This window comes from Leuresthes tenuis, unplaced genomic scaffold (assembly GCF_036924035.1).
Source record: "Leuresthes tenuis unplaced genomic scaffold, fLeuTen1.0.hap1 SCAF_7, whole genome shotgun sequence".
In the NCBI taxonomy this organism is placed as follows: domain Eukaryota; kingdom Metazoa; phylum Chordata; class Actinopteri; order Atheriniformes; family Atherinopsidae; genus Leuresthes; species Leuresthes tenuis.
Window position 1 is genome coordinate 1,535,288 of NW_027325361.1, and position 27,570 is coordinate 1,562,857.

The window sequence follows — 27,570 nt, forward strand, 5'->3', positions numbered from 1 at the left end:
GGGCTGCCTTTTGTTCCGTTCTCTGTCAGATGATCCCACACTGCTTCAATAATGTTGAGGTCCGGGCTCTGGGGAGGATTCATCCCTCCATAAGACCTGTTGCCACTGATTTTCAGTCCACTTCTTGTGTCATTTGGCACAGCTCAGCCTTTTCTCCCTGTTTCCCTTCCTTAAGAACGGCTTCTTGACAGCCACCCTTCCATGGAGCCCATTTCTGATGAGGCTTGGGCCAACAGTAGATGGATCAGCTGAAGGTCCAGATGCATCTCTCAGGTCCTGTCAGGTCACAGCTGGATTTTTTCCTCTTTCTTAAGGACATCACTTTCAGATCCTGTTCATCTGCTGTAGATAGTTTTTTAGGCCTGACACTTCTTCTTTTGTCCTCCACTTGTCCAGTTTCCTCAAATGTTTTAAGGCCACACTGCACACCATGCTGAGATATGCCAAGTTTTCAGCCAATTTCTGTTTTTATGTCTGAAATTCCATCTTAATGTTGTGTCTTTGTACTTATTTGCTGCAGTGTTGTGTTGTACACTTCTGTGTTTCCTTTGTTGGGATTAATAAAGTTTTCTTGTGTTCCTGGAGAGGTTTAAAGATGTCTGCAGGGTCCTAAAGTCCGTCGCCACCGGGGCGCAAAGCAATGGGGGACAAATAATTTAACAGCTTAATTTTTCCTTATGTAACAGCTTTTGTGCATGTGTAAATAATGTGATCAATAACAGAGGCACGTTATTGATTACCCCCCCCCCCCCCCCCCCCCCTCTCTCTCTCGGCTCCAACTAGAGAATCTCTAGAATAGAAAACGGAGGAGGAGGAAGACTTTGAAGGGATGAAAGAAAAGTTTTAAAGTGATTTATTGGACCAAACAACTGTTCAATAATCCATATGTGACTAAACCAGTGCTTCAATAACTTGTTTAGACACTTGTGTTGTGAAATATTAGAGCAGCTCCTAATCATAGAGAGCATGTTTCCAGTTGGGTTATTATTCTCTTAATAAGCATAGCCCATGATAGTGTGATCTATGATCTATAGAGAAACGTGACCTTGACCTTGACCTTGACCTTGCAGCCAGACTCCAGTAGAAACGCCCCGAAACAGCCTGAAAGCACTTGGTGCTGACTGGGACCGGTTCAGACTGTCCACAAGCAACCAAACATCCTCTTATCAGGAAGGAGGAAGCGTTGGCTGAACTTCAACCCACAGAGCGTGCAGCATCATCTCTGGGCATCGTCTTTCCTTCAGAGAAGGCAGAGGTGTGCCGGGGCCCGAGAGGATAAAAGTAACATAAAACTACTCGGTTTTACTCCTTTTTCCCTGAATAAACTCTGCTACATTGGATTTTTTTTACTCTTGCTTGTTTTTTTTTGTATTTTTCTGACTCAAAAACATTAAAAGAGACTCGATTTATGTCACCAACATTGCTTTAATGATGAATTTTTGGTAAATGTTGCTGCAGAAGTCCTCTGACTGAATGTTTTTTAAATTTGGCCTCGAACAGGAAGGCTTGGAATAGACGCCACAGAGTGACCATCATCATGGAGACACAGAATTATGCTGCAAACAATGTTTAAAAGATTAAAAGTGAAGCCGAATTCCAGAGACTGAGTGCAAACATCAGCTTTGTGTTTCATTTCTGCGCTTTGAGTGAAGCAGCAAAGAAATCGCGCTCGTTCTGCATTTGCCGGCGGAAGATCTCGTTGGCCCTCTTCTTCTGCTCGGCGGTGGTCAGATTGTCGTCCAGCAGCTTCCTGTAGTGCTGCTCAGGGTGACCGACCATGTTGTTCTTCTTCCAGGTGAAGTAGGCGTTGAACTCCTTCTCCTTGAGGCTCTGGGCGAGCCACAGCCAGAGCCTGGCGCAGGGAAGAAGGGCCACGGCGAAGAGAATGGGCTCCTCTCCATTCAGGATGGCCTTATAATCGGACAGGTACTTCTCCATGGCAGGGATCGGTTTGATGTCCGACACGCCCTGTGGAGGAAACGTCACAAATCAATAAATCCTTTCTACGATTCTTCATTTTCACAGGGGAAATGATTAGGAATGATCATAGATCACTCTATCATGGGATATGCTTATTAAGAGAATAATAACCCAACTGGAAACATGCTCTCTATGATGTCTAAACGAGTTATTCAAGCACTGGTTTAGTCACGTATGGATTATTGAACAGTTGTTTGGTCCAATTCATCACCAGCCAACATAAGAAAACTGCAACTTATACAAAACAAAGCTGCACGCGTTGCACTTAGTTGTGGAAGAAGGTCGAATATTCGTAAAATGCAAGTCTTTGTTGGCATAGATTTCTCAATGTTCAGTATTATATAGAGCTATGAAGGAGTGGAGCGACCTCCAGAATTATGTCTTGTCTTGTCTTGTCTTTTCTTTTCTTTTCTTTTCTTTTCTTTTCTTTTATTTGATCTTATCTTATCTTATTTTATTTTATTATTTTATTTCATTATTTTATTATTTTATTTTCATTATGTATTTATTTTATTATATTATATTATTTTATTTTGATTTATTTATTATTTAATTAATTTTATTTATCTTGTTTATTTTATTTTATTTATTTTTTATTTATTTAGATTATTTATTAATGTAATAAGTATGTATTATTTGTCACAGATGGATTTGTAGAGACCCCAGGAAGAATAGATCTTAATAAATAAACGTTGAGAAATGCATTGCTGTAGAATATTTCGAACAAACCGGTGAAACTTAAAGATGTGTTCAGATGTGTGGTGATGCATGAATTTGGGGGTTTTCAGGTTGTATTTTCCTGGGAAGGCGACTTTTCTTTTTTCCTGATACATAAAACTTTAAAACTGAACTCACAGGATGTATATTTATAACCTCTAACGATCAGCTGCTTCCTCTCCTGAAGAGGACTCTGCTTTCCCTGCTTGCATAAAGCCTAAATAACCTTGGGGTTCACTTACTTTTTCTACTAACAGCATTGCCTGCAGTGTTTAACACAGACTCCCTCTTCTTTACAAGCAATAATGACTATTGTTGCAGGTGTTCCTGCAGAATCCAGGTGACTGAATGAAAAGTGATGCTTTCTGGGTAGTGCAGAGGTGAGATTGCCACCTGGGTTCAAACCCCTGCATTAAAGGTTTTACCTCCTCAGGCCAGACCCTAACCCTACCTGTGCACCCTGTGTAAGTGGCTTTGGATAAAAGTGCATAAAGTTTCTCACGCTGAGGTTGAACTGCTCCAGCGTGTCGTCGGCGTATTCCTTGTAGCTGCTGTATCTGCCCTGCATGAACACGCGGACGTCCTCGGGGAGTTTCCCTTTCTCGCACATCTCCTTCAGCATCTCCGTGACCTTCAGCAGGTAGTTGATGTCCTGGATCATGAAGACGGTGTAGTAATCCGCCTGCAGGTCTCCGGTCTGCATGTGCTGAACAAACGGCACTTTGAGCGTCTGCTCGGCCACGTCCAGATTCTTGGCCCACAGCGAGTCGTAGACATCCATGGCTCAAATGTTTCTGAGAGAGCTGGACAGGAATTTATCGGAAACAAGCTGTGCAAATGAAGGTTGAGGTGTACAGAGAAAGCCGAAAGGTGAACAGGACAACAGCAGCAGTTACTGTGAGATCAACAGAGTCTCTGCTCTTTTACTTCTGTTGCCCCAAACGTTTTTAGCCTCTTAAAACTGGGAACAAAGCACAGCTCCAAAAAGAGAAGAACAGAGGAAGAGGAAAGAAAAAGGACAAACTCAGCTTATATTTATATTTAAAAGCAGATTGAATTAAAGTGGCTTTTCACTGAAGCTGCGGCTCAACTTTCTGCCTTGAGTTGTATCTGATCTACTCTGAATTTACTTCTGCAACTGTGAAGCTCTTCAGTCAATCTCTGGCTGTTGTAAGGTGCTGTATAAATAAAATTGAATTGAAATTGAATTGAATCTCTGGCTGTTGTAAGGTGCTGTATAAATAAAATTGAATTGAAATTGAATTGAATCTCTGGCTGTTGTAAGGTGCTGTATAAATAAAATTGAATTGAAATTGAATTGAATCTCTGGCTGTTGTAAGGTGCTGTATAAATAAAATTGAATTGAAATTGAATTGAATCTCTGGCTGTTGTAAGGTGCTGTATAAATAAAATTGAATTGAAATTGAATTGAATCTCTGGCTGTTGTAAGGTGCTGTATAAATAAAATTGAATTGAAATTGAATTGAATCTCTGGCTGTTGTAAGGTGCTGTATAAATAGAATTGAATTGAAATTGAATTGAATCTCTGGCTGTTGTAAGGTGCTGTATAAATAGAATTGAATTGAAATTGAATTGAATCTCTGGCTGTTGTAAGGTGCTGTATAAATAAAATTGAATTGAAATTGAATTGAATCTCTGGCTGTTGTAAGGTGCTGTATAAATAAAATTGAATTGAAATTGAATTGAATCTCTGGCTGTTGTAAGGTGCTGTATAAATAAAATTGAATTGAAATTGAATTGAATCTCTGGCTGTTGTAAGGAGCTGTATAAATAAAATTGAATTGAAATTGAAATGAATCTCTGGCTGTTGTAAGGTGCTATTTAAATAAATATTGATTGATTTATTGATTTTCTGCTGGCATGAATCAAAGCCATTTACTGGCAGTAATATTTGCAGTCGGTAACTATCCTGTTTGTTTTTGCCACTTGGAAACATTTCCCCGGTCGATGAACTTAAAATCAAGCTGCAGACGGGTCATGAAACGAATCTCTCTATAACTGATCTGTAATTTCTAACCGGTCTAACATGTTTGCTTCTTTTTTCCAACTCGGTTTACTGTAAAAGTCGATCCTGGAGATTTTTAAATCCAGGTTAAAAACATTTATTTTCTCATGTGTTTATGCATGAAACCTGATATCTTTTAATTTATCCAGACTGTTCCTTGTTTTTATTCATTTTAATTATTTTATTTCTTTCTATTTATATTCTTTTACATATTTTTAATGCTTTTATTTTATATAAAGCACTTTTTTGTACATGAAATGTGCTACAAATGAACTTGACTTTGACATAAAAGAGCTGATAACATCACCTGCCGCGTTGACACAGGAGAAGCTGATTCATGCCTTTGTTTTTTCCAGACTGGACTAAATAAATGCAAAATGCTCGGCTTTTAACAGGTACAAAGGACCAGGAACACAGAACCCAACAGGTCAGGTTCACCTGACACAGATGCATCAGGTTAACCTGTGAGTTAGTTAATAAAGTGACTTACCTGCCTCCTTCAGACGGTGAATCTGTCAGAGTGCAGCTTCTTCTTAAAGGAACAAACTCAGGGCAGAGTTCAGAGGCACCGCCTCCTGCCTCATTACCTCCATCCAGCGCACCCCCCCCCCCCCCACTCATTGTTTATACTGTTGGTATTTTTACATTTACTTATTTACATTTAATAATATTAAGGCTGGTTTGCTTCATTCTGTGTTGTCCGGGAGACCGAGAGTCAAGTAATTTAAATTTTCAGCTGTCTGTGGATGAATTGCATAATTGACGATAAAGTTGACTTTGAATTTGAGAGAATCAGGTGGTTTGACCTGTTTTTGACTGAATAAAAGAACTTGAAATACTTTCACTTCCTTCTTCTCTTTCACAGAGTCATTACGAAACTGAACATTAACAGAAAGAATTACTTCCTCCTCACAAAAGCTATAAAAATCTGATGTGTACGAACATTCAGGCGAACAAAAAAAAACACGAAGGCTCTGCTTTCTCTTTGTTTTCTGGGTTTTGTTCGACATTTCACTTCTTTATTTCTGTCTTCTGATAGGAAAGCAGAAGGTAAAATTGAAAGTAAACTTGCTTGTCATCCTGTTGGTGAAACAAACCGTTTCTTTCTCATCGTTTCTCAACACTTGGGTGAAATCTTGGGTGTGACAATAAATCAGATTAAAAAGTGGTGTGAGTTGCTTGATGAGGAAGTTTAGGCAATTCAGTCGATCTTCCTGTTCACCCGACAGCATATTGTCCTCAGATTATACAGTATATATACAGTATTCATATATATAGAGAGAATAAGACCTTCTGACCCTTTTCAGGTGTTAATACTCACAACAACACATTTACACTGGGTGATTATTCATTGGACCATCACCACTGATAACTTGGCTGCCCCTTGTTCTATGTCAGATGGGGTTTTTATTATCCTCCTACCTTAATAAAAAGGAAAGAACTGCTGTGGAATACAGGTGAGACTCTAAGCATCTCTGGCTCTCTCCCGGCAGCAGCTTGGTTTTATTCAAAGGTAAGAAAAGGGGACTTGGTTTACAAAACAAAAGGCTGCATAGAAAGTTCAGAGCGTGTGAATCTGTCCAATGTTAGATAAGCAGATACAGGAGATACAACTGGTTTGAAACATGATTGGAAGAATGCAGCACATCTGCAGTTATGGCACACAATATATTTATGAGTATATCATGAGATAACAGCTAAAAACTCTAACAAATTACCTTCTCATGTGTGTGGATGACATCATCGTACATTCGGACATCATCACACAGATGTAGGCTGAACAGTAGCGGCCCCACTACAGATCCTTGCGGTACACCCATGGTGCTCCGAGCTGTAACACTGCATCATTTGAATGGGCAGGAGTGTCCACTAAGGTAAGATTTTAGCTTTGCGTAGATCCAAAAAGATAGAACCCGCCACCTCTCCTTTGTCCAAACTGGTTTTAGAGATAAACAGCATGCTGTCTCAGAGGAATGGTTCATCCCGAAGGAGGCAGCCACTGGGTCAAGGAGTTCTACCAGCTTTTTCCAAACTTTAAATATGGAACTTTCAGGCAAAGGGAACGAAAAGAATAACAGGGTTGTGGTTTTGGGGAGTTTTAAACCTGCTGGTGACCTCAGACGCCCTGATATATGCTCCCAGGAACAGGAAGAAGGGATTTTACACTTCAGACGCCCTGATATATGCTCCCAGGAGAAGGACGAAGGAGTTTTACACTTCAGACGCCCTGATATATGCTCCCAGGAACAGGAAGAAGGAGTTTTACACTTCAGACGCCCTGATATCTGCTCCCAGGAGCAGGAAGAAGGAGTTTTACACTTCAGACGCCCTGATATATGCTCCCAGGAGCAGGAAGAAGGAGTTTTACACTTCAGACGCCCTGATATATGCTCCCAGGAACAGGAAGAAGGAGTTTTACACTTCAGACGCCCTGATATATGCTCCCAGGAGCAGGAAGAAGGAGTTTTACACTTCAGACGCCCTGATATATGCTCCCAGGAGCAGGAAGAAGGAGTTTTACACTTCAGACGCCCTGATATATGCTCCCAGGAACAGGAAGAAGGAGTTTTACACTTCAGACGCCCTGATATATGCTCCCAGGAGCAGGAAGAAGGAGTTTTACACTTCAGACGCCCTGATATATGCTCCCAGGAGCAGGAAGAAGGAGTTTTACACTTCAGACGCCCTGATATATGCTCCCAGGAACAGGAAGAAGGAGTTTTACACTTCAGACGCCCTGATATATGCTCCCAGGAACAGGAAGAAGGAGTTTTACACTTCAGACGCCCTGATATATGCTCCCAGGAGCAGGAAGAAGGAGTTTTACACTTCAGACGCCCTGATATATGCTCCCAGGAGCAGGAAGAAGGAGTTTTACACTTCAGACGCCCTGATATATGCTCCCAGGAGAAGGACGAAGGAGTTTTACACTTCAGACGCCCTGATATATGCTCCCAGGAACAGGAAGAAGGAGTTTTACACTTCAGACGCCCTGATATATGCTCCCAGGAGCAGGAAGAAGGAGTTTTACACTTCAGACGCCCTGATATATGCTCCCAGGAACAGGAAGAAGGAGTTTTACACTTCAGACGCCCTGATATATGCTCCCAGGAACAGGAAGAAGGAGTTTTACACAATATGTCACCTTTAATAAATGTCAGTTGTTCCCTCTAAAGGTGGGAAAGAAAAGTTCTGGAAAACAATCATCTTCAGTTGGACACAAAACCAACAACAAATCCAGTCTCAGAGTTTGTAGAATCCTTGTTACGGGAAGCATCAAAATACAGCTGAGTTCTGCCTTTAATCTGCAGATTGGGCTCTGATTGATCACATTACAGCCGACCTCGACTGTGGGATTAAAGCAGGAGCTTGCAGGAGTCCGGGTCCTGCCACTGGGATTTGTCAGAGCTTTCTCTAAACTATGTCAACAAACAATCAAACTCAGGTGCATCCGTCCTAATCCAATCACTGCTGTTGGCTGCTGCTGACGGGCTGCCAGATGAAGCTGAGCGTCAGGAAGCGGCCAGAAGGTCATGTTAAACCAGGGCTCAAACGTGACGGTTAATCAACTGATGGGTGAAAACTGACAGACAGGAGCTCAGTTTCACAGTTAGACCGTGGGTCTGGAAGCCCCTGAACTTCAGTCACAGGAGAGATTATCCTGCCAACCAATGAGCATCCAGCCCTGAGTGCTGGGGGAGGGCTTTAGAGCGGTGGCGTAGTTCAGGGTGTGCTCAGATATGTGGCGTACACCTCTCTGATGTGCATCACTTTCAGTTCAATTCATGTCAGAGGATGTTAGGAGCATGACCTGCCCTCATTGTATTCATTGATTGGATGAAAGGAGGTTCTGTTAGAGGTCAGCCAATCACAGGCAGAGTTTGGTATACATAACTGTTGGAAAATCCCTGTGGAACAGAGTAAATCTGACCTTCTTCCATCCAGATTCTTATCTTTATACTTCCCATCCTCACTTTTCTTCTGGTTAAACTACTCCAAAATGATGATTTCAGCACACTTTAACCTCTGTGTACTCCAGGCTGCACCTGGAACAAATGTTTTCAGGGTTGAACTGGTTCAGTTTCTGAGGGTTGACTTGAAGCTTTTGGAGAAAAGTATCAGTTGAACAGTGGGGAACATGCTGTTCTGGTAAAGATTAGATCAGCTCTGCTTGGATTTGGAGAAGCGGTTCCTCCACCTTTCAGGCCACTTATTATAACAATGTTTCCACACATTTACTCTTTTTCTCCAACTAAATTTACCACACTTCTGTTCGGAATTAACCTGGTTCTGGTCTACTTTAACCCAACATGACCCAAAGAACCCTCTCAGACACGTTCTACAGCCTGACCCGAGGAGCTCCTTAAAAATGTCAATTTCCACAAAAAAACATTACTGAAATTTCAAAGAGTTTAAAGCAACAAAATAAAAGTGTGTCTGCAGGTGATCCCACATCTGATCAGACAAAAACAGCACGTGGAGTTCCTCAGGGTTTCATTCTGGGGCCTCTTTTATTCAACATTTACCTGCTCTAACTGACTCCGATTACACAAAGGAGCTAAATATGCTCCCACAGTTATGGACGACACACAGATCTACATCACCTGGGGATTATAATCCCTCACAAACACTCATTAAGAGCCTCGAACAAAGAAACAACTGCATGATCCAGAATTTCCTTCAGTTAAACAAAGACAAACTGAGCTCAGTGTCTCTGGAGCCAAAGAAGAAGAAAATCTGAGCTCAGCTTCAGTCTGATGCTAAAAAGCACAAACCAGGCCAGAGATCTGGGTTTTATTATGGACTCAGAGCTGATCGGGTCAGTTATGAAGTCAGCCGACTATCAGCTGAAGAACACAACGAGGATTAAAGGACTGATGAGTCAGAGTGGCTCAGAGAAGCTGCTCCAGGCATTTATCTCCGGCAGACCTGATGACTGGAACAGAGTATTTCCTGGTCTGTCTAAAAGATGATCAGCTGATTCAGTCCTGAGGCCTCTGCTTCCTGTTGGTTTCTGAAGCTTTAACTGGTTTCATCTCAGACCTTCTGCTGGTTTCTGAACCTTCAGGAACAGGTTTTCTTTCTGTCCTCAGAGTTAGAACCAAACATGGAGAAGCTGCTCTCAGGGTTTATGTGGAACAAAGTCCTGAATAACTGCAGGTCTGAGCCAACTCTTCTTCTTTTAAATCAAACCTGAAGACTTTCCTGTTCAACACTGCATTTAATTGAAGGATTCAGACTTTCACAGCTTTGACGTCGCTGTATCTTTCTCTGTCTTACTTCATTTTCATGCTTTTATGTTCACTGTATTCACTTTCATTCGACCTTTTGGTGTGTCATGCTGTATAAAACAAAACACCCAGAATCTATTTAGAATCAGTTTTATTCCAGTTAACAAAACTAAAATAACTTCTAGGGACATAAACCATCAGAAATACAAATCTGATAAAGAAGTCTTCATGAAAATAAACAAGAACAACAAGTTGATGCTCAACGACCTTCAGGTTGTCACGGAAAAGACTCCAGTGTATCTGTGGGAGTTTAAAACTTCATAAAAACCCACAGAAAAACCAATCAGCAGGCTGAACAGCTTAAATATCCGGCACAAACCGGTTTAACTTCTGCTTTACAGCGGTTTGAGGGGCTGTGATGGGACAGTGAAACTCTGACATCATCACGCAGTCATGTGACAGTCTGACATCATCACGGTGCTCTCAGAGGTCAGCTGACAGTGTCAGAGGTCAGCTGACAGTGTCAGAGGTCAGCTGACAGTGTCAGAGGTCAGCTGACAGTGTCAGAGGTCAGCTGACAGTGTCAGAGGTCATCTGACAGTGTCAGAGGTCAGGTGACAGTGTCAGAGGTCAGCTGACAGTGTCAGAGGTCAGCTGACAGTGTCAGAGGTCAGCTGACAGTGTCAGAGGTCAGGTGACAGTGTCAGAGGTCATCTGACAGTGTCAGAGGTCAGCTGACAGTGTCAGAGGTCAGGTGACAGTGTCAGAGGTCAGCTGACAGTGTCAGAGGTCAGGTGACAGTGTCAGAGGTCAGCTGACAGTGTCAGAGGTCAGTGAACTAAAAGTGAAAGCAGCGCGAAAGGATCATGTTCTACGCAGATTAAAATGCTTTGAGCTGACCTGGTGGCAGGTCCGCCGGGTCGGACCCACCCAGCAGAACCTTTCAGCGTAAACAGGGTCAGATGCAGGATGAAACCCACCCAAACGCACTGGATTTCCTGCAGGAGAAGCTTCGGACCCGCTGGCAGAACCTCTCAGGCAGTGATGAGCGCATTAAGAGACAAAAACTGCTTTTGGAAACTCGTGTTTGAACCCAAAAGTCTCAACTGAAGCAGTTTCTCTGTCATGGTCCAGAACAGAGAGACTAAATTTCATTGGATAAACTACTCCCAGCACACACTGATGCGGGGCTGATCCGCCTCTGTCTGACGGGATGAAGCAGATTTTACCGTCATTCTGTTTCACTGCTGCTGGGTTCAGGCAGCAAACAGCTGGATTTAAACAGGATGGAACCGGTCCTAATGGACCCGGATCCATTCTGCAGCTTGTGTTTAAACCCTGACGATGACCACAGGAGCCTGAATAACTACATCCAGCTGGAGAACTGGAGCTGAGCTTTGAGGCAGCAAAATCAGGGCAAAGCCAAACTTCTTTTCTCGGTTACTGAAGAGGTTTCTGAGAAACTGAAGGAGCCTTTTGGATGGAACAAGTCCGGTTTCTTTCTGCTTTCAGCCCTCAGGATTACCTGGATGATCAACAGTAAAGTGAGAAAAACATCTTCAGTGCTGACGATAATGTGGGGGAAGGAAGTTCATTTAGAGAGAAGTTCCTTCTTTGTGCCATGATGCGAGCGACAGTCGGGTCGAAGCCAAATTCTGGAGTCGTTTCCGACTTTAATCTCCAAAAAAGGGTCTTTTGAAAAGATTTTACAAAAAAACAGATTCCTAAACTTCAGCTGAGCGTTTCTAAGCAGCGAGTAAATATTTCAGGTTGGAATAAAACGGCTGTGAGGACGCGAGGAGTCGCCTGATCCAGTTTGTGCTCCTGCAGCCAAAGACCCGACGTGTTCTGGTGCGAACTCGGTCCGCCGCTGCGACTCTTCTTCGGTGACTTTGTCCACTTCCTGTTCATCACCACTTGATGAAGACGAGCACGGCGAGCGCCGCGTAGCCCAGGATGAGGAAGAGCACCTTGAGCAGCCGGTCCTGTTTGTCCTCCAGCTCTCGGGACAGGATCTCGAAGAAGGTGACGAACAGGAAGGTTCCGGCGGCGAGTCCCTGCAGCAGCACCGACACCACGCTGCCCGCCAGCGTCTGCGTCGACTCGATGCCCATCCCGACCACCATGCCCAGAGGGATCATCAGGCTGACGGTGACGCCCAGCTTGGCGGCGTCCCTCATGCCGAGCGACGCCTTGGCCACGCTCACGCCGAGGGCGACGGCGGCGAGCGTCTCGTGCACAGCCACGCCCAGGAAGAGGCTGCCCAGCTTGGTGCCGTCCTCCTGCAGGCCGAGCGCCAGGCCCTCGAACACCGAGTGCGCCGACAGAGCCAGGACCAGGCTGGCCAGCCTCAGAGGCCCCGCCCCCGCCAGCTCGCCCGGGCTGAAATGTCCGTGATGGTGTCCGTGGGCGTGCCGCCCACCTCCGCCCGAAGAGCCACGCGCCGAGGGGATGAAGGGCGTGTCGTACTCGGAGTCGCTGCCGGCCTCGGAGCCGCCGGCGTTGAAGGTCTCGAGGTCGATGAAGGACGGCTTCTCCTTCCTGAAGGTGAGGATGGTCTGCTCCACGAAGACGGTGAGGAAGAAGCCCACCATCATCATCGTCTCTGCCAGAGGATAGTCGCTGCTGATCTGCAGCTGCTGGAACACGGCGCCCACCTGAGGACGCCAAAGCAAAACCAGAGGAAGCGGTGGGATTAAGTAAAGTTCGGATTCTGTTACGATTCATAATTTCATGTTCAAAATCACAAATAAAGCCTCCCTGACAAGCCAGACCGACGAATGAAAGCATTCATTTATATTTTGTTGTGATCATTATGTGGCGCCGTGGCCGCGCAATGATCCCGCCGTAACCGCGCCGTGATCCCGCCGTGGCCGCGCAATGATGATGACGGAAAGATCAAATGTAGGCCGAGGGTTAGCTTTGTTATTTAAACTTTAATCTGAATTATCGATTTATTCATTTACATATTTCATATCATAAAATGCTGTAAGATTGAAACAAATGATTAGAAATAAAGTGGTTATTCTGTCCAGTTTACATGAGGAAACACGATGGAAAAAGATTTTTAAGAATTTTTAAATAAAGATGCAGAATAAAATGAACAAATAAATTAAATGCCTAATATTTTTATCATTTTTTAAAAATATCTCCATTTATTTCCATCTTTATCTGTCATATTTTCTGATCTGAAAATCCAAATTAAACATGAAATTATGCCAATAAATCCTGTAAATATAGGACAGAATTATCCTGACAATAACAAATATATTAATTATAATCAATATCTCCATTTATTGATCTATTCATTTAAACCTGCTGTTCTGTGACTGAATCTTTCCTTTGTTAAACAGCTTTTTAAGCGATGAAACAGATTTATTTCTGAACCTCCTTTTATTTCCCTGGATGGAGCTTCTCTGCGTCTCTTTGGGCCATTTTTTATATTTCAGTGTGACCAACCAACCGGCTGCAGCCCGGTTCGGTTCGGTTCGGGTCGGGATAGATCGCAGGTTTACCTTCTCTCTGACGGTAGGGAGCAGAGCGTTGAAGCATGTGGCGAGGAACACGCCCCCTCCGAACGAGTTGCACAGAGACAGCGCCCGTCTGTACCGGCTCGCCTTCTCGTAGTCGACCATCAGGAGCCGCACTGGCACCAGAACCCCGGCCAGCATGAGGCCGAACAGCCCCAGCAGGCCCAGCAGCTTGGCCACCAGGATCTGCATCCTGGCACTACAACCAATGAAGTGTCATCACTGCGTCGACGGGACTCTACTGAAGACACAAAGCCGTTTAAACCCAGAACCATCCCCTCAGGTCCATATATATATATATTTATATATATTTTCACTGTTTGAGTTTGGTTAATCTAACAGAATCCAGTTATTAAAACCTTCCAGACCTCCTGCTGCCTCTAACCGCCTCTGTGGGAGATCCTGGTTCATGTAATTCAGCTGAATTCTCTGCTCAGATGCTGTCTTTAAGCTACTTTAACGCTGATTTCTGTGGTTATAAAATCAGGATTTTATTAGAGCAGAGCGACAGTCTGGAGATGCTTTAACACGAAGCCTTAATGGGCTGATTTCTGTCCCAGTTTCTGACAAAAGAAACTTTATGATGAATTCAGCTGGATTAATAAACACTTTTTGTTTTTACTAAAAGGTGAAAAATATGGATTCAAACCCAGCTGGATTATCTGGGGGTGCTGGTCCGGTTTGAGAAGCTCGGATTCTGTTGCACTAACGTGTTTACATGTGTTTTAAAGGTCCAGTTTTGGTCAGTCTAACAAAGTAATCAGTAACAGTCACTTTAATGTTAATGTGAGTTTGAACAAAAAGCTCCTCAGACGGAGCAAAAAACTAACCAAAAATCACTCAACAGGCAGCAAAACATATGTGGACATTCAGATATTCAGAAAACATAACTTCCTGTCAGACAGTCTGAACTCATCAGTTTAATTTAATCTGTTAACAAACACTTCAGACCGGTGAAACAGGTTTGAAGGGCTTCAAACTGGATTTTCCGGTAAAATACACGTTTCATGCTCCTTCAGCACGTGCCCCTGTCCTTACTACCACCTTCAAATATGATCAAACTCCCAAAACGGCAGTAGGAACTGTTATCGTCGCTGCTAAAAAGATCAAAACCCGTCAAAATCAAGGAGATACACAGTTTCCTGTCGGAAATTTCAAAGTAAGACGGTCTTACGCTTCTGTTTTCAACAGTACTGAATCACGCGTTTCTGTTTTGTATGAAATAAACTCATTTAAAGTAAAATGTTTGACTTTATCTATTTTTTAATTTATTCGCGTTTGAGAAACAAAATGTACAGTTTTAATTAAAAGACATTTTTAGCACTTTCCGATGGACGTCAGGCTAACTTCGGCTAACTTCACCGCTAATGTTTGCTAGCCTCCATTAGCTCCTCTGCAGCTAACGCGGCTAACGGACAGAAACGCCGCGCGCCTTCAGCACAGTAGCTGCTAGCTTCTGTATTCATAAACGGAAAAATTCGAACAGCAGAAACATGTTTCAGAAGCAGACATCAGATAAGCTTCGTGTCTACCTGTCCGCACATCCGTCCTCCTTCCCAGCAGGTGCACCGAAAACACTTCCGCGTTGACGTCAGACACAGCGTGAGCTCTGAGTGGTGGATCTCGCGATGACGCAAGAACCAAACATAGTTTTTGTTTACGTTATTAACTTTTCATTTATTTCTTTTTGAGTCTTGGCTTTTTATTTTTTCTGCTTTTTTTGCTAAAAGAAACAGATTATCATCTTGAGAATAATTAATACAAATAATGTTTTTGTTAAATAAGTGTTATTTCTGCGTGGAACAGGTCCATCAACTAAACCATCCATGATTGTGTCATTTAAATAAAGCTGTAAAAAACAGTAACATTAAATGTTGAACAACATCCTTTATCAACTTTAATCGATGTAACTATTTATTTAAAATGAAAAGACCTGGTTCTCAGTGATGGTGAGTTGGATCAGAGATGGACAGACGGATCGGGGCTTCGTCAGCAGTAATAAGGGCGCTGCTCCGGTCCGTTTGGTGAAGCTGAGCCGGAAGGAGAAGCTTTCAGGTTCCTGCTCCATCTTTGTTCCAACCCTCACCTGAGCTCACAGATCTGGGTTCTGACCCAAAGAATGAGGTCGTGGATACAAGCCGCTGAAATGAGTTTACTTCAGAAGGGGGCGGGGCTCAGCCTTAGAGAAAGATGAGGAGGGAGGAGCTCCATCATTTAGGGGAGGAGCTCCATCATCCGGGGGAGGAGCTCCAGCATCCAGAGGGCGCTCGGGGTAGAGTTGCTGCTCCTCCACATAGAAAGGAGTCAGCTGAGGTGGTTCCTCTGGTTAGGATGCCTCCTGGGAGGAGGCCCCGGGTCAGAACCAGAACTCACTGGAGGGATTATATATCCCATCAGACCTGGGAACACCTCGGGATCCCCCAGGAGGAGCTGGAGAGGGATGTCTGGGTTTCCCTGCTGAACCTGTTGGTTCTGACCCGGCCTCAGATAAGAGGAAGATGATGATTCATAGTTGGAGTGATAGATGGAGGGATGGATTCATGCTTTTAAGTTGCACTTTAATATGTAATATTTTCATAGCCAGCTCTTCTAAAAGATAATTTGTATCTGAACAGATTCATGTGGTTAAAAGGAGGAACGACAACAGATTAAACCGGGAGATGAGCAGCAATCAGACATCAGAGAGGAGGGATAAAAGGTTGAGATGCTCTTTTTAATCAAACTGTGTTCAAACAGCCTCCCTGCTGCCTCCTCACAGCTCCATGTGGTCGAGGAGTTTTTAGTTCATTTACACTAAATGACGACACTCTCAGGCGCGCACACGCCTCAGAAAAACGGTGCTGGATCAACAAAAAGCATTTTAAGTTACACTGGGAAGTTTTTAAAGGTAATAAAAGACATTTCATGTTTTTTTTTCAAGCTGTTTAACATCCGAGATCCATGTTCCTATCAGATTATTTCACTCTGAAATGCTCCTTTAAAAACCACACAGAGCCGCAGGAAGTGGGAGTTTTTGGTGACGTGGCTCCTGAACGAGGCCTCGCCGTCTCTCATGCAGGCCTTATTCAGTAATGGAAAAACAAAAACTTCCGTGTAGTCCTTCGAGTTACACATCCAGATCAGAAAGGAAAAAGGCGTCATCCTCTTCGTCCAAACCTGTCCGACCTGAAAGACACAAACGGAAGATCAGATGCTGCCAAAAGAGAGAGAAAGAAAGAATCCAGCCTGTGTTCATGGAGGGAAACAATCAGCAGGCTTCTTCCTCTGCAGTAATATTCATGGTGGTTATGGTGTGGGCACTGAACAGGTGGGAGAATGAACAGTTTAACCTGTTTAAGAGCAGAATAAAACAGGCAGAAAGTCCCACATTAACATCAGATAACAGACATGTTTTATCTGAATTAAGGTGTCTTCATGCTCAAAATGTTCCAGTAAACTGAAGGATGAAATAAAACCCTGTATCAGTGACGCCGTTAGCTCACACAGCTAACAGGAAGTGTTTAGCTGTTAGCTCACACAGCTAACAGGAAGTGTTTAGCTGTTAGCTCACGCAGCTAACAGGAAGTGTTTAGCTGTTAGCTCACGCAGCTAACAGGAAGTGTTTAGCTGTTAGCTCACGCAGCTAACAGGAAGTGTTTATATGGAAGATGTCTGGGTGAAATTTAGGGAAAATGAATAGATGTAGATGGGGCTCGGGGGGGTCTGAATGGAAACCAGTGTGTCAGCAGTAATGAGGACTGAGTTTCTCTGAATACTGATGAAGTGAACCGGGGGGTCAGACACTCTGATGAGCCTGTTGGCTGTAGAGGAGACAGATGTGACAGATGCTGAGCTGCTGTTCCTCCTCCTCACTGATGATTTCTGGACTCTGAGAACAGATGAAACTAACAGATATGAACACCAGTTCTCTGCCACTCAGACACTGAAGAATCAGGATCTGATTAAAGACTTTTTACTGATTCTTACTGACGTTCATTTTACTGATTTTCTGTTGTTTTTATGTGGATAAAATGACAGAAAAACATGAAAAACATCAGAAGTTGGAGCATCTTTGTTCATAATTGTGTTCATGAGTTCAGAAAAGGATAAAAAAGGAAAAAATAACAGAAAAATGTGTTCAAAATCCAATGTTCACTGCAAGTTGTGGAAACCAAGGAGCAGTGATGTCATCAGTGATGTCACCAGATGTAAATTAGCTGATTAAATTTACTCCCTTCATGAACTTTGGGTCATACTCAGTATTTTTTCTCTGAGCATTTTAAGCTGCAGCCTTTTGAAACTTGGTTGTTAAAGTGTTTCTTTAAAATAAAACTTAACGGGTTCTGCGTCCCTATTGGCCAATGAGCAGTCAAACAGGTCTCCCCCTGGTGGTCAAACCTGTTAACTCCCAGCTTCTGGGAGCATCACTGTTGTCTCTGGTGCGAGTTTAAATGTGCACATTTAAAATGTTTGTGCTACTAAAACTTCTGTACTCTGCTGTTCTTAATGTATGACGAACATCAGAGTTATTTTATGGGTTTTAGCACAAAAATAAATAAATAACTGCTACTTTTCTGTGTTTCTATCAGGTTTAAGGATGTTCGGAGATCCTCAGGGATCAATGATAGGCCCATTTTCCTTTTAAGTAATTTCACTGTCCCATGCTGAGGCAGAATTTCACTTTTGTGACCCAGTGAGAAAAAACTGGAGAAAGATGGAAATAAATGACTTTGAAAATCACACTTTTACTTAAGTTTTAAGTTGCTGCTGTTATTTCCACTTTCAAATGTCATAGCTGTGATAATTAGCTAAATATTAGCTAAATTCTTTTTCTATTTTATTGTTTTTCTTTGGACTAAAACCAAGCGGAAGCTTTGTTCAGTGCTGTAAGGGATCCACGAGCCGATAAGTGGAGCAAGGAACAGAAAGCTAACAGTTGTTAAAGCTGAGTAATCAGCAGACGACGCCACAACATCAGCAGGAGCGCCGGTTTCCACTTTAATTAGCCGCACGGCACGTGTCTCGGTCTTTATTGAGAGAGAAATCCAGTGAAGCCAGTAGATGACGAGCCTTCCAGAGAATTCCTCCGAAGCCACTGAAGACGCCAGACTAGATGTCCACTTATGGCCGGAAAGCATCAGTCATTTAGCTCGGGACCAATGCTGAACTTCTGGATGTAGGAGAGCACTTTGACTAAATAAACTGATCGATTTGACTGATTATTCTAACCTCTGACTGACAACACTGAGGAGTTGTTATTCAGCAAACTTAAAGTAAGTAGGCTTTTGTCTCAGGAGACAATTCCACCAGAAGAACAAGTTCTGTTTTGTCTAAAGAGTTTAATTCATTTCATTTTCACTTTGTGCACTGGTGTAAACGAGTTAAAGTGTGTGTCTATGGTAGCTCCAGCCAAACTCAGCTCCTCACGAACCCAGAGCTGCATTTCCAGGCCCGGGCTACACATCGTACGTACTGTCTCTCAGTGTCACGGCTGCTCCTCGTTGCCGGCGCTGGGCGTTCGGTTGCGTATTTGACTCCTCAGTTGTTCGATGAGTTCAGGGTTCTGCTGCTGCATCTGCTGAGCGAACTGCTGACCTCTGCAACACAAAAGCACCCGTCAACACCTCCCAAGTCATCAACCTGCAACTTTCAGTATGAAGCCTGAGCTCAGGTACGCACGCCTGGATCAGTCCTGACAGATCCCCAGCTGCTGCTGGAGCCGCTGGAGCCGCAGGGGCTGCTGGAGCTGCTGGGGCTGCGCCGCCACCTGCAGCTCCTCCCATCCCGCCGTACGCTCCGGACATCATCCCCGACATGCTGGGAGACAAAGAGGAGATGGGGAGTTAAGTTGGAAAAGCAGAAAGGAAGAAGCTAAACAAACAGAGACAGACTTACAGCTGCTGAACCTGAGGGTTGTTCATCAGACTCGACGCCTGCGGACAGAAAGCAACAGATGTGTCACATCTGGACAAATCTGCAACAGTCTGATTCGTTACAAGTTCTGTGATGTCAGAAATGTTCCAATTAACTTCCTGTTTCTACAGATTTATACTGCAAACAGAAGGTGTAACTTTAAAGACCTTTGGAAGACGCCTGCGTGTTCACTGGCTAAAAATCAGGTTTGGTGTTCCTCTTGGATCAATGCTGGGCCCCTGTTATTTTGAGCCAGTTTCTAACAAAGTCTGAGATCTCACCATGTTCATGAAGCCGGGGTTACTGAGCAAACCAGCCAGATCGACTCCACCCATCCCTGCAGTCTGAGAGAGGACACGGGTTCACACAGACACAAAGCCGTCAACCAATCACAGCTCAGGAAGCAGCAGCTTTGCCTGTCTCTTACCGGACTGGACGTCTCCATCTTCTCCTCGGCGATCTTCAGGTTGGTTTTGTAGGTGTCGTTATCGGGGTCGAGCTCCAGAGCTTTCTTGTAGTAACCGACTGCTTCTGTGTGTTTGTTGAGGCTGGCCAGAGCCAAACTGAAACACAACACACACACATCAGGAGGTTTCCACCTCATCTTTCTGCTGTCCTGTGGCTGTGAGCCAACTCCACAAACAAAACCGTAGACAGAGCAGCTTTTTTAACAGGAGTCAGCTCTGAAGAGGAAGATATTCAATCAATTAAAGATGGAAAATATGTCCACTTGGCTTGAAAAGCTAAATAAAGAGTCTCCAACAATCTCTGATTAGATGGTTCAGGAGATTTGTGATGAGAACAGATTAAACTCTTCTGATAAAACACTGGAAACCATTTGTTTCTGTCAGCAGATGAGATGATGGGATTTAAATCATCCCCTCACACAGAACTTTAAACTGAAAAGTGATGCAACAAGTTTCTTTTTCCATTTCTTTGTTGTTCTGTTTCTACGAAGAAAATAATAAACTGAATAACACACATTCTGTTAATGCAGAAGACAGAGGATGTGTGCTCTGAGGATCTGCTGCAGTTCCCACCTACACCAGCAGGTGGAGCCTCACCGAGCAGGAGGAACATGGAGCAACAGGTGTGTTGCTGCACCTGTATAACCAGGCCTCCCACTGCAGGCTGATGGAAGTCACAGACTCCTGCTGATGCATTTCTTGGGTTCAATACTTTGTATGTTGATGTTTGAATCAATAATTTAAATGTTTCTAAGCTGCTTGGCTGGTTTAAACATTATGAAACTCAGAGAAATAAACTGTCTGCACATTACGGTCATAAGAAAAACAGAGAGGCAACGATCAGTCTGATGTTGGAAGCTGAGCCGCCTGAAGGAGAAAGAGCTGAAGCTCAGCTTCCTTCCTCTGACTCGGTAACACTGAGGAGATGAACTTTAACCCCTTCAGAGTCTCTCACAGTGCTGAGAAATCTGGGTGAAACCCTCTCTGCCCCCAGAGGAGCTGAAACAGTCCTGCAGTGGTTCCCCTCCTGGTTCTGGGATAAATCAGTGTTCTGTTGGTCCAAACTGGGATAAAAAAGTCTGTTTTCTGATTGATTTTCAGATTTTATTGCTCACTTTAAAAGGGGAAGTTCAGTTTTTTTAAACCTTATTTCTGGCATGAAATACGTTCATCTGCTCACTGAGAACAGTTTGGTGAAAGTCGGCGTCCTTCAGAAGATATTTAGATAACTGGAGATCCATATAACGGAGTGAACGGGGCTTAGAGGATGCAGCCTCTAAATAAGGCATTATCTGTCTTTATTTCACCAATACTTTAAGAAGAATGAATGAATGAACGTGTGCTATAGCTCTGTTAGCTCATAGCTGCTGTTATGTGGCTACTTGCAGCTATAGGAGAGCTAACGGAGGGATTTCTACACAGGCACTCTACTGGGACCACTTCATCCACACGCCCCCCTGCAGCACAGTTTATTCACTCCGTGCTCTGTGACAGTCGGCTAACTTCACACAGAGTTTGCTGCTGATAGTTTTGTGCAACATGGCAGGATATTTATCAGATTTTCAGTAAGATGGACGTTCTTACCGGAGTGAATAAACTGTGCTGCAGGGGGGCGTGTGGATGAAGTGGTCCCAGGAGAGTGCCTGTGTAGAAATCCCTCCGTTAGCTCTCCTATAGCTACACAGAGCTTGCTACTGATAGTTTTGTGCAACATGGCAGGACAAGATATTTAGATAACTCGAGATCCACATATATCCATCCGGAGTGAACGGGGCTTAGAGGATGCAGCCTCTAAATAAGGCATTATCTGTCTTTATTTCACCAATACTTTAAGAAGAATGAATGAAGGAACGTGTGCTATAGCTCTGTTAGCTCATAGCTGCCGTGTTGTTGTTACTTGCAGCTTTCTACACACTCGTCTACTGGGATGACGTCATCGACGCCCCCCCTGCAGCACAGCTTATTCACTGCTCTGTGACGGTCGGTCAACCAACCAGAAAACATCCCAAAACCTCCCTGAAAACAGCGAGATGATGGGGGATCGATCTGTGGAACAGTGTACCTCTCATTCACCACTTTCAGCTCACATCTTTTCTTCTTGGCTTCCGGCTCCACTCTGACATCCTTTTTAATTCTATTCTGAGCTTTATTTGGTTTATTGTCTTTTCCTGCTGGGTAGAAGTGTCGTTTCCAGCAGATTGAGGCTCCACACACACTGATTAAAGCCGTCAACATTTCCACATGAATCCCCTCCAGAGCAGTCTTACCCCATCCGTCCGTAGGCTTTGCTGTAGTTGGGGTCGATGCCGATGGCCTGCTCGCAGTCTTGCACGGCTCCAGCGTAGTTCCCCAGTTTACTGTAGGCTGCAGCCCTGAAACCAGAACAAACATCAGCTCCTTTCTGTGTCCGACCAGCAGAGATCCATCTGGTCCAGAAGCACCACAGTGACAAAGACGGCATGTGAAAGTAGCACAGAACGCTTCATTTCCTGCACTTTTAGCTGTTTATTATGATGGTGTCCAACCATCTGAGTCTGCAGAAACGTAATCGATGCAGTTTTTCACACCTTCCAGAACACGGCGACTGTTAGTTTGTGTTGTGTTGTTACAACCCCCAAGGGGGGGGGTAACATACCAACAACCAAGGAATGAAGACATCAGGATATAAAATGATTGAATTCGGTTTATTTGCTTGAACTGGAAAAAGGAAAGCAGCTGCTTTTACCTGTGGGGGAGGAAGGGACAGATGGTTGGGCTAAACAAGTGAAATAAACATAACAAAACCAAGCCTAACTGTCTACTAAACTAGAAGTAGAAATCAAACAATTCAGACTCTTTTAAACTGTCTCAGACTCTGTGAGAGTGAGATGCAGGATTTATTCCAGCTCTGCACCGTTTACGATGTTCACAGCTGCCAGGAAACAAAGTTTCAGTTTGGATGAGACAGAAAGTTGAGTCTCTGTGTTGATAATTAAACTCTTTTTGCTTCACTGTGAGGTGAAAGACACCAAGACTTCTGTCCAATGACTCTTTAGGTAAATGCAGCCCCGTGTTAAATGAGCGTTGAGCTGAATTCTGAACTGATGCGAGGCGCAGCAGACGCCACACTGACCTGTTACAGTAGTAGACGGCGTTCTGAGGGTTGAGGGCGATGGCCTTTGAGTAAAACTCCACAGCAGCTGCATAGTTCTCCACCTTCATTTGGTCGTTACCTGCAGGACAGACCAAACGCTGTAGTTACCGGTTCATCCCCCCACGGGTGAGCGTGCAGCCAACCCACGCCACAGCACGCCCTGAGCATGTTCTGAGCTCTGATTGGCTGTTCAAACCTCAGTTCTTTCAGTGACAATGAGCAGAAATAAGGTCAAACTGTTCGAACGTCACATTTTAATCGTGACTCTTCAGCTTCAACTGAAAGGAAAGTCTCAGAATTACAGATGTTCTTGTATTCATAATCAGGGTTGTTTGTTATCTCGATGCTAAAAACGACCTCCACTGTGAGAATTCTGGTCGCCAGGACTCACCGTCGCCTTTCAGCCCCTCTGCCTCGGCTCGCTGTTCCTCCGTCGGCGAGTTGGAGGTGGCGTTGTTGTTGACCTGCGACTGAGCTGGAAACTTTCACACAAACACAGTCGGACATGAAACCAACGACGACGCCACAAACGAGGCTTCTGCTGATGTAAAATGTTAGAGGAAGGTATCCGTCGAACATTAACCGTTTTAATAAGTTAACGCATTAAAGTAAGATTCCTTCCAACTTTGGGGTCAAATTGATGCTAAATTTACTCTCTTTGATGGAACAAAATAAGAAAGTGACAGACAGACGTCTAAAAGCCCCCCCGATGCTCGGAGTTTACCTTGGCTGTGGCGGACACAAAGATCTCTGGTAACGTGATGGGGACGGCGAGACTCTGGTCATCAGTGGAAACTTCAAACGCCGTCTCCAAACACTGAACAGCAACTGCAGAGCAACAAGATCCCATCAGGTACAAAAGGCAGAGAGAGACAATCTGATGGAGCCTTCAGACCTCTGACTTTCCCACATTTCACTTCCATCATGTAGAAACACTTTTTAACCACAGCCCCCCTCACTTCAGGACACACAATGACTGCTTGAAGAGGGCGACTGATGACATCAGCAGGTGCTGAGTATCTTCTCAGGTGAGGCTCTCTGAGCCTCCACTGCAGCCACCTTCAGCTCCTGCTGGTTCCAGGGATCATCCTTTAAGTCTCTCCTTCAGCAGATAGAAGCTCAGCTGGATCTGAATCAGCTGGATCTAAATCAGCTGGATCTAAAACAGCTGGATCTGAATCAGCTGGACCTGAATCAGCTGGATCTAAATCAGCTGGATCTAAATCAGCTGAATCTAAATCAGCTGGATCTAAATCAGCTGGATCTAAATCAGCTGGATCTAAATCAGCTGGATCTAAATCAGCTGGATCTAAATCAGCTGGATCTGAATCAGCTGGATCTGAATCAGCTGGATCTGAATCAGCTGGATCTAAATCAGCTGAATCTGAATCAGCTGGATCTGAATCAGCTGGATCTGAATCAACTGGATCTAAATCAGCTGGATCTAAATCAGCTGAATCTGAATCAGCTGGATCTAAACCAGCTGAATCTAAAACAGCTGGATCTGAATCAGCTGGATCTAAATCAGCTGGATCTAAATCAGCTGGATCTGAATCAACTGGATCTAAATCAGCTGGATCTAAATCAGCTGAATCTGAATCAGCTGAATCTAAAACAGCTGGATCTGAATCAGCTGGATCTGAATCAGCTGGATCTGAATCAGCTGGATCTGAATCAGCTGGATCTAAATCAGCTGGATCTAAATCAGCTGAATCTGAATCAGCTGGATCTGAACCAGCTGGATCTGAACCAGCTGACGGGCTCGGCCATGTTTCAGCTCTGAGAAACTCTGGTGCTGCTCAGCAGGAAGTTTGGATCATTATCTTGTTGCAGGATGAAGCTTTGGAGGCATTTACTGGAGCTGGATCAGATGTTTCAGCTCAGAGTTGATGGAGCAGCTGCCAAGCCTGGAAGCCTGGAAGCCCGGTGCAGGGCTGTGACAGGGTGTTGCTGAGTGAGGACTCACCTTCCAGACTCTCCTGAGCGTCTGAGGACAGATCTCCTGACCGGAGCTGATCGTGGAGGAACTGGATGATGGAGAATGCGAGGCGCTTGTTGTCTGTCATGATGATGGAGGCTCAGACCTCTCTGTGTTCACTGATGGAGACGCACCTGCAACACAACAACAAAAATAAAGAATTCCTCAAACGTATGTGGAACATGAACAGCTGTGCGTCCTCCTCTCGGCTCTTCACTAAACCGGACATCATCACAAGTTCATGAAATTATTTTGACATAAAACCTCCGGAGTGCACCTTAAAACCTCCGGAGTGCACCTTAAAACCTCCGGAGTGCACCTTAAAAACTCCGGAGTGCACCTTAAAACCTCCGGAGTGCACCTTAAAACCTCCGGAGTGCACCTTAAAACGTCCGTAGTGCACCTTAAAACGTCCGTAGTGCACCTTAAAACGTCCGTAGTGCACCTTAAAACGTCCGTAGTGCACCTTAAAACGTCCGTAGTGCACCTTAAAACGTCCGTAGTGCACCTTAAAACGTCCGTAGTGCACCTTAAAACGTCCGGAGTGCACCTTAAAGCCTCCGTAGTCTACCTTAAAACGTCCGTAGTGCACCTTAAAACGTCCGTAGTGCACCTTAAAACGTCCGTAGTGCACCTTAAAACGTCCGTAGTGCACCTTAAAACGTCCGTAGTGCACCTTAAAACGTCCGTAGTGCACCTTAAAACGTCCGTAGTGCACCTTAAAACGTCCGTAGTGCACCTTAAAACGTCCGTAGTGCACCTTAAAACGTCCGTAGTGCACCTTAAAACGTCCGTAGTGCACCTTAAAACGTCCGTAGTGCACCTTAAAACGTCCGTAGTGCACCTTAAAACGTCCGTAGTGCACCTTAAAACGTCCGTAGTGCACCTTAAAACGTCCGTAGTCTACCTTAAAACCTCCGTAGTCTACCTTAAAACCTCCGTAGTCTACCTTAAAACCTCCGTAGTCTACCTTAAAACCTCCGGTGTGCACCTTAAAACCTCCGTAGTCTACCTTAAAACCTCTGTAGTGTACCATAGATCTCAGTGGAAAAGCAAGGATGTCAGGGCTGAAATCTGACAGCTTCTAAAAAAAGAAGGCCAGGACATTTAAATGTGCATAAAAACTACATTTTGACCACAGGAACCTTTCCCGGAGTCCTTTCCTCTTGTGTTTCCTCCACAGGATTCAGGGTAGAACTGTTGAGATGATCTGGAACCTTCTGTGTGGGGCTCGTCAGCCCAGTTATGACTTGACTTTTCCCCTCTCAAACATAGAATGCGTCTGTTTTCGGTGTGCGTGTTGATTTCAGACACTGATTCTACTTTAAAGCACAAACTTTGGTGTCATTTTCAGGTTTCTGAAGGCAGGATGAGATGTTTACATGTGACACAAAACCGCTCATAGTGACATGTTTTCATTAACTGAAAGAAGTGTGTGAATTATATAACATTAAGTCTGACTTTTTGTTATGAACAACAGATATAAAAGAGTTCAAACCTCCTTTACATTAGCTCACTACCTGTTCACAGATGGACAGGTAAACCCATCAAAGTGTGCTGTAATCATGATAATGACAGTGTCCCCGACCGGCTGAAACGCTCCGAAAGTACTTCATACACAACTCACGCTCTTACAAACATGGACGCGCCTGTTTCGGACCATAACCACATTGAGATTAGCTTCCCCTTTAGCATCAGAATGTTCTAGCAGCTCTGGCTCGGTATTGCTCCAGCACGGTTCTTCTGGGTCGCTGTGTGTAGATAGTTTACAAATCAGCCGCTGATACAGAGCGGGGAATGAGCTCTCAGTGTTTTTAAACCACACATGAGCTTTCCGAAGAGCTCACCTTCAACGGGGAACAGGAGCTAGCATTTAGCTTAGCATATAGCCTGCTAATGTGCTAAAACATCAACAGCAGCGTCACGTTCGGTTGGAGAACGTGAACTTGGAAAAAACGCTGCCGTGCATCCTGATACTTTGCTACAGTAAAACATTTAGAAAATATAACTCACAGTTGACTGGTTGGGAAGCAGTTCATCACAACTGGTTGCAATCTCACCAGTTCATTTACAATCCTGCCTGCTGTCCCGTGAAGTGTTTCAATAGAACGAGTAACGACTTAAAGGGCAAAACCGGTCCCACAAGCTTTAAACACATGTATCCAAGTGTAATAGGATGTCAGTAACATAAGCCGAATTGAAGAGAGGATCATGAAAATTCAACATATTCACTAAACTTTGCTCCAACAGATGCGAGGGTTAACCCAGAGGCAGTCTGTGTTGAACTGCAGGAGTTTTGTGAAGAGTCAGGCGTGACGTGTTCTCCATAGCTGCCACCACACGATGCTATCGCCCTGAAAGCTAACTAGTTGCTGATATTCAACGGCGGCGGCGCTGCTGTGAATATATACCCGGCCCAATGCCGCATCTGTGCTGATATCACAACAGTGTATGACTCCTACCTGCTGTCTCCGTACTTCAAGGGTGGATTTGCCGGGTAATAACGGGGAATCGAAATTAGCTCCGCTGAGTAACCGTCACTAAGCTTGTCGCGAAGTTATGTCGTCATACAAAAGCGCAGGCGTAAAGTACAGGGAGCAGTTCAGCCTTGTTTTA

The 27,570-nt window shown here is 44.2% G+C and overlaps 3 protein-coding genes across 6 annotated transcripts; all 3 read right to left on the reverse strand.

The window, feature by feature from the left end:
• Positions 1–1,543: 1,543 nt before the first annotated feature.
• On the reverse strand, positions 1,544–3,524 carry LOC140311482 (uncharacterized). The gene is made up of 2 exons (XM_072388864.1): positions 3,200–3,524; positions 1,544–1,968 (listed from the first exon to the last, which is right to left on the reverse strand). The coding sequence occupies exons 1-2, from the start codon at positions 3,476–3,478 to the stop codon at positions 1,630–1,632; spliced, it is 618 nt and encodes a 205-aa protein (XP_072244965.1). The 5' UTR covers positions 3,479–3,524; the 3' UTR covers positions 1,544–1,629.
• An 8,244-nt stretch (positions 3,525–11,768) lies between these two features.
• LOC140311477 (zinc transporter ZIP3-like) lies at positions 11,769–15,087 on the reverse strand. Of its 2 annotated transcripts, none has more exons than XM_072388858.1 (3): positions 15,017–15,087; positions 13,470–13,725; positions 11,769–12,611 (listed from the first exon to the last, which is right to left on the reverse strand). In XM_072388858.1, the coding sequence occupies exons 2-3, from the start codon at positions 13,674–13,676 to the stop codon at positions 11,865–11,867; spliced, it is 954 nt and encodes a 317-aa protein (XP_072244959.1). In that variant the 5' UTR covers positions 13,677–13,725; positions 15,017–15,087; the 3' UTR covers positions 11,769–11,864. The 2 variants fall into 2 exon arrangements, with proteins under 2 accessions (XP_072244959.1, XP_072244960.1); XM_072388859.1 differs by having other exon boundaries at positions 13,470–13,722; positions 15,017–15,086.
• A 1,091-nt stretch (positions 15,088–16,178) lies between these two features.
• On the reverse strand, positions 16,179–27,524 carry sgta (small glutamine rich tetratricopeptide repeat co-chaperone alpha). 3 transcript variants are annotated; one of them, XM_072388855.1, is made up of 12 exons: positions 27,417–27,524; positions 24,943–25,088; positions 23,701–23,804; positions 23,368–23,458; positions 22,956–23,055; positions 22,111–22,215; positions 19,804–19,939; positions 19,658–19,720; positions 19,359–19,396; positions 19,143–19,280; positions 18,937–19,060; positions 16,179–16,649 (listed from the first exon to the last, which is right to left on the reverse strand). In XM_072388855.1, the coding sequence occupies exons 2-11, from the start codon at positions 25,040–25,042 to the stop codon at positions 18,949–18,951; spliced, it is 987 nt and encodes a 328-aa protein (XP_072244956.1). In that variant the 5' UTR covers positions 25,043–25,088; positions 27,417–27,524; the 3' UTR covers positions 16,179–16,649; positions 18,937–18,948. The 3 variants fall into 3 exon arrangements, with proteins under 3 accessions (XP_072244956.1, XP_072244958.1, XP_072244957.1); XM_072388857.1 differs by lacking the exon at positions 27,417–27,524 and adding an exon at positions 27,015–27,187; XM_072388856.1 differs by lacking the exon at positions 27,417–27,524 and adding an exon at positions 26,802–26,904.
• Positions 27,525–27,570: the final 46 nt, after the last annotated feature.

Coding starts and splice junctions, on each gene's coding strand:
- LOC140311482 (XM_072388864.1), bottom strand. CDS start 3,478: ATGGATGTCTACGACTCGCTGTGGGCCAAGAATCTGGACGTGGCCGAG. Junction 1,969..3,199: donor TGGAGCAGTTCAACCTCAGC/GTGAGAAACTTT, acceptor TTTCCTCCACAG/GGCGTGTCGGACATCAAACC.
- LOC140311477 (XM_072388858.1), bottom strand. CDS start 13,676: ATGCAGATCCTGGTGGCCAAGCTGCTGGGCCTGCTGGGGCTGTTCGGC. Junction 12,612..13,469: donor TCCCTACCGTCAGAGAGAAG/GTAAACCTGCGA, acceptor TGGCGTCCTCAG/GTGGGCGCCGTGTTCCAGCA.
- sgta (XM_072388855.1), bottom strand. CDS start 25,042: ATGACAGACAACAAGCGCCTCGCATTCTCCATCATCCAGTTCCTCCAC. Junction 23,805..24,942: donor CGCTCAGGAGAGTCTGGAAG/GTGAGTCCTCAC, acceptor GTTGCTCTGCAG/TTGCTGTTCAGTGTTTGGAG. Junction 22,216..22,955: donor GCCGTCTACTACTGTAACAG/GTCAGTGTGGCG, acceptor TTCTGGTTTCAG/GGCTGCAGCCTACAGTAAAC.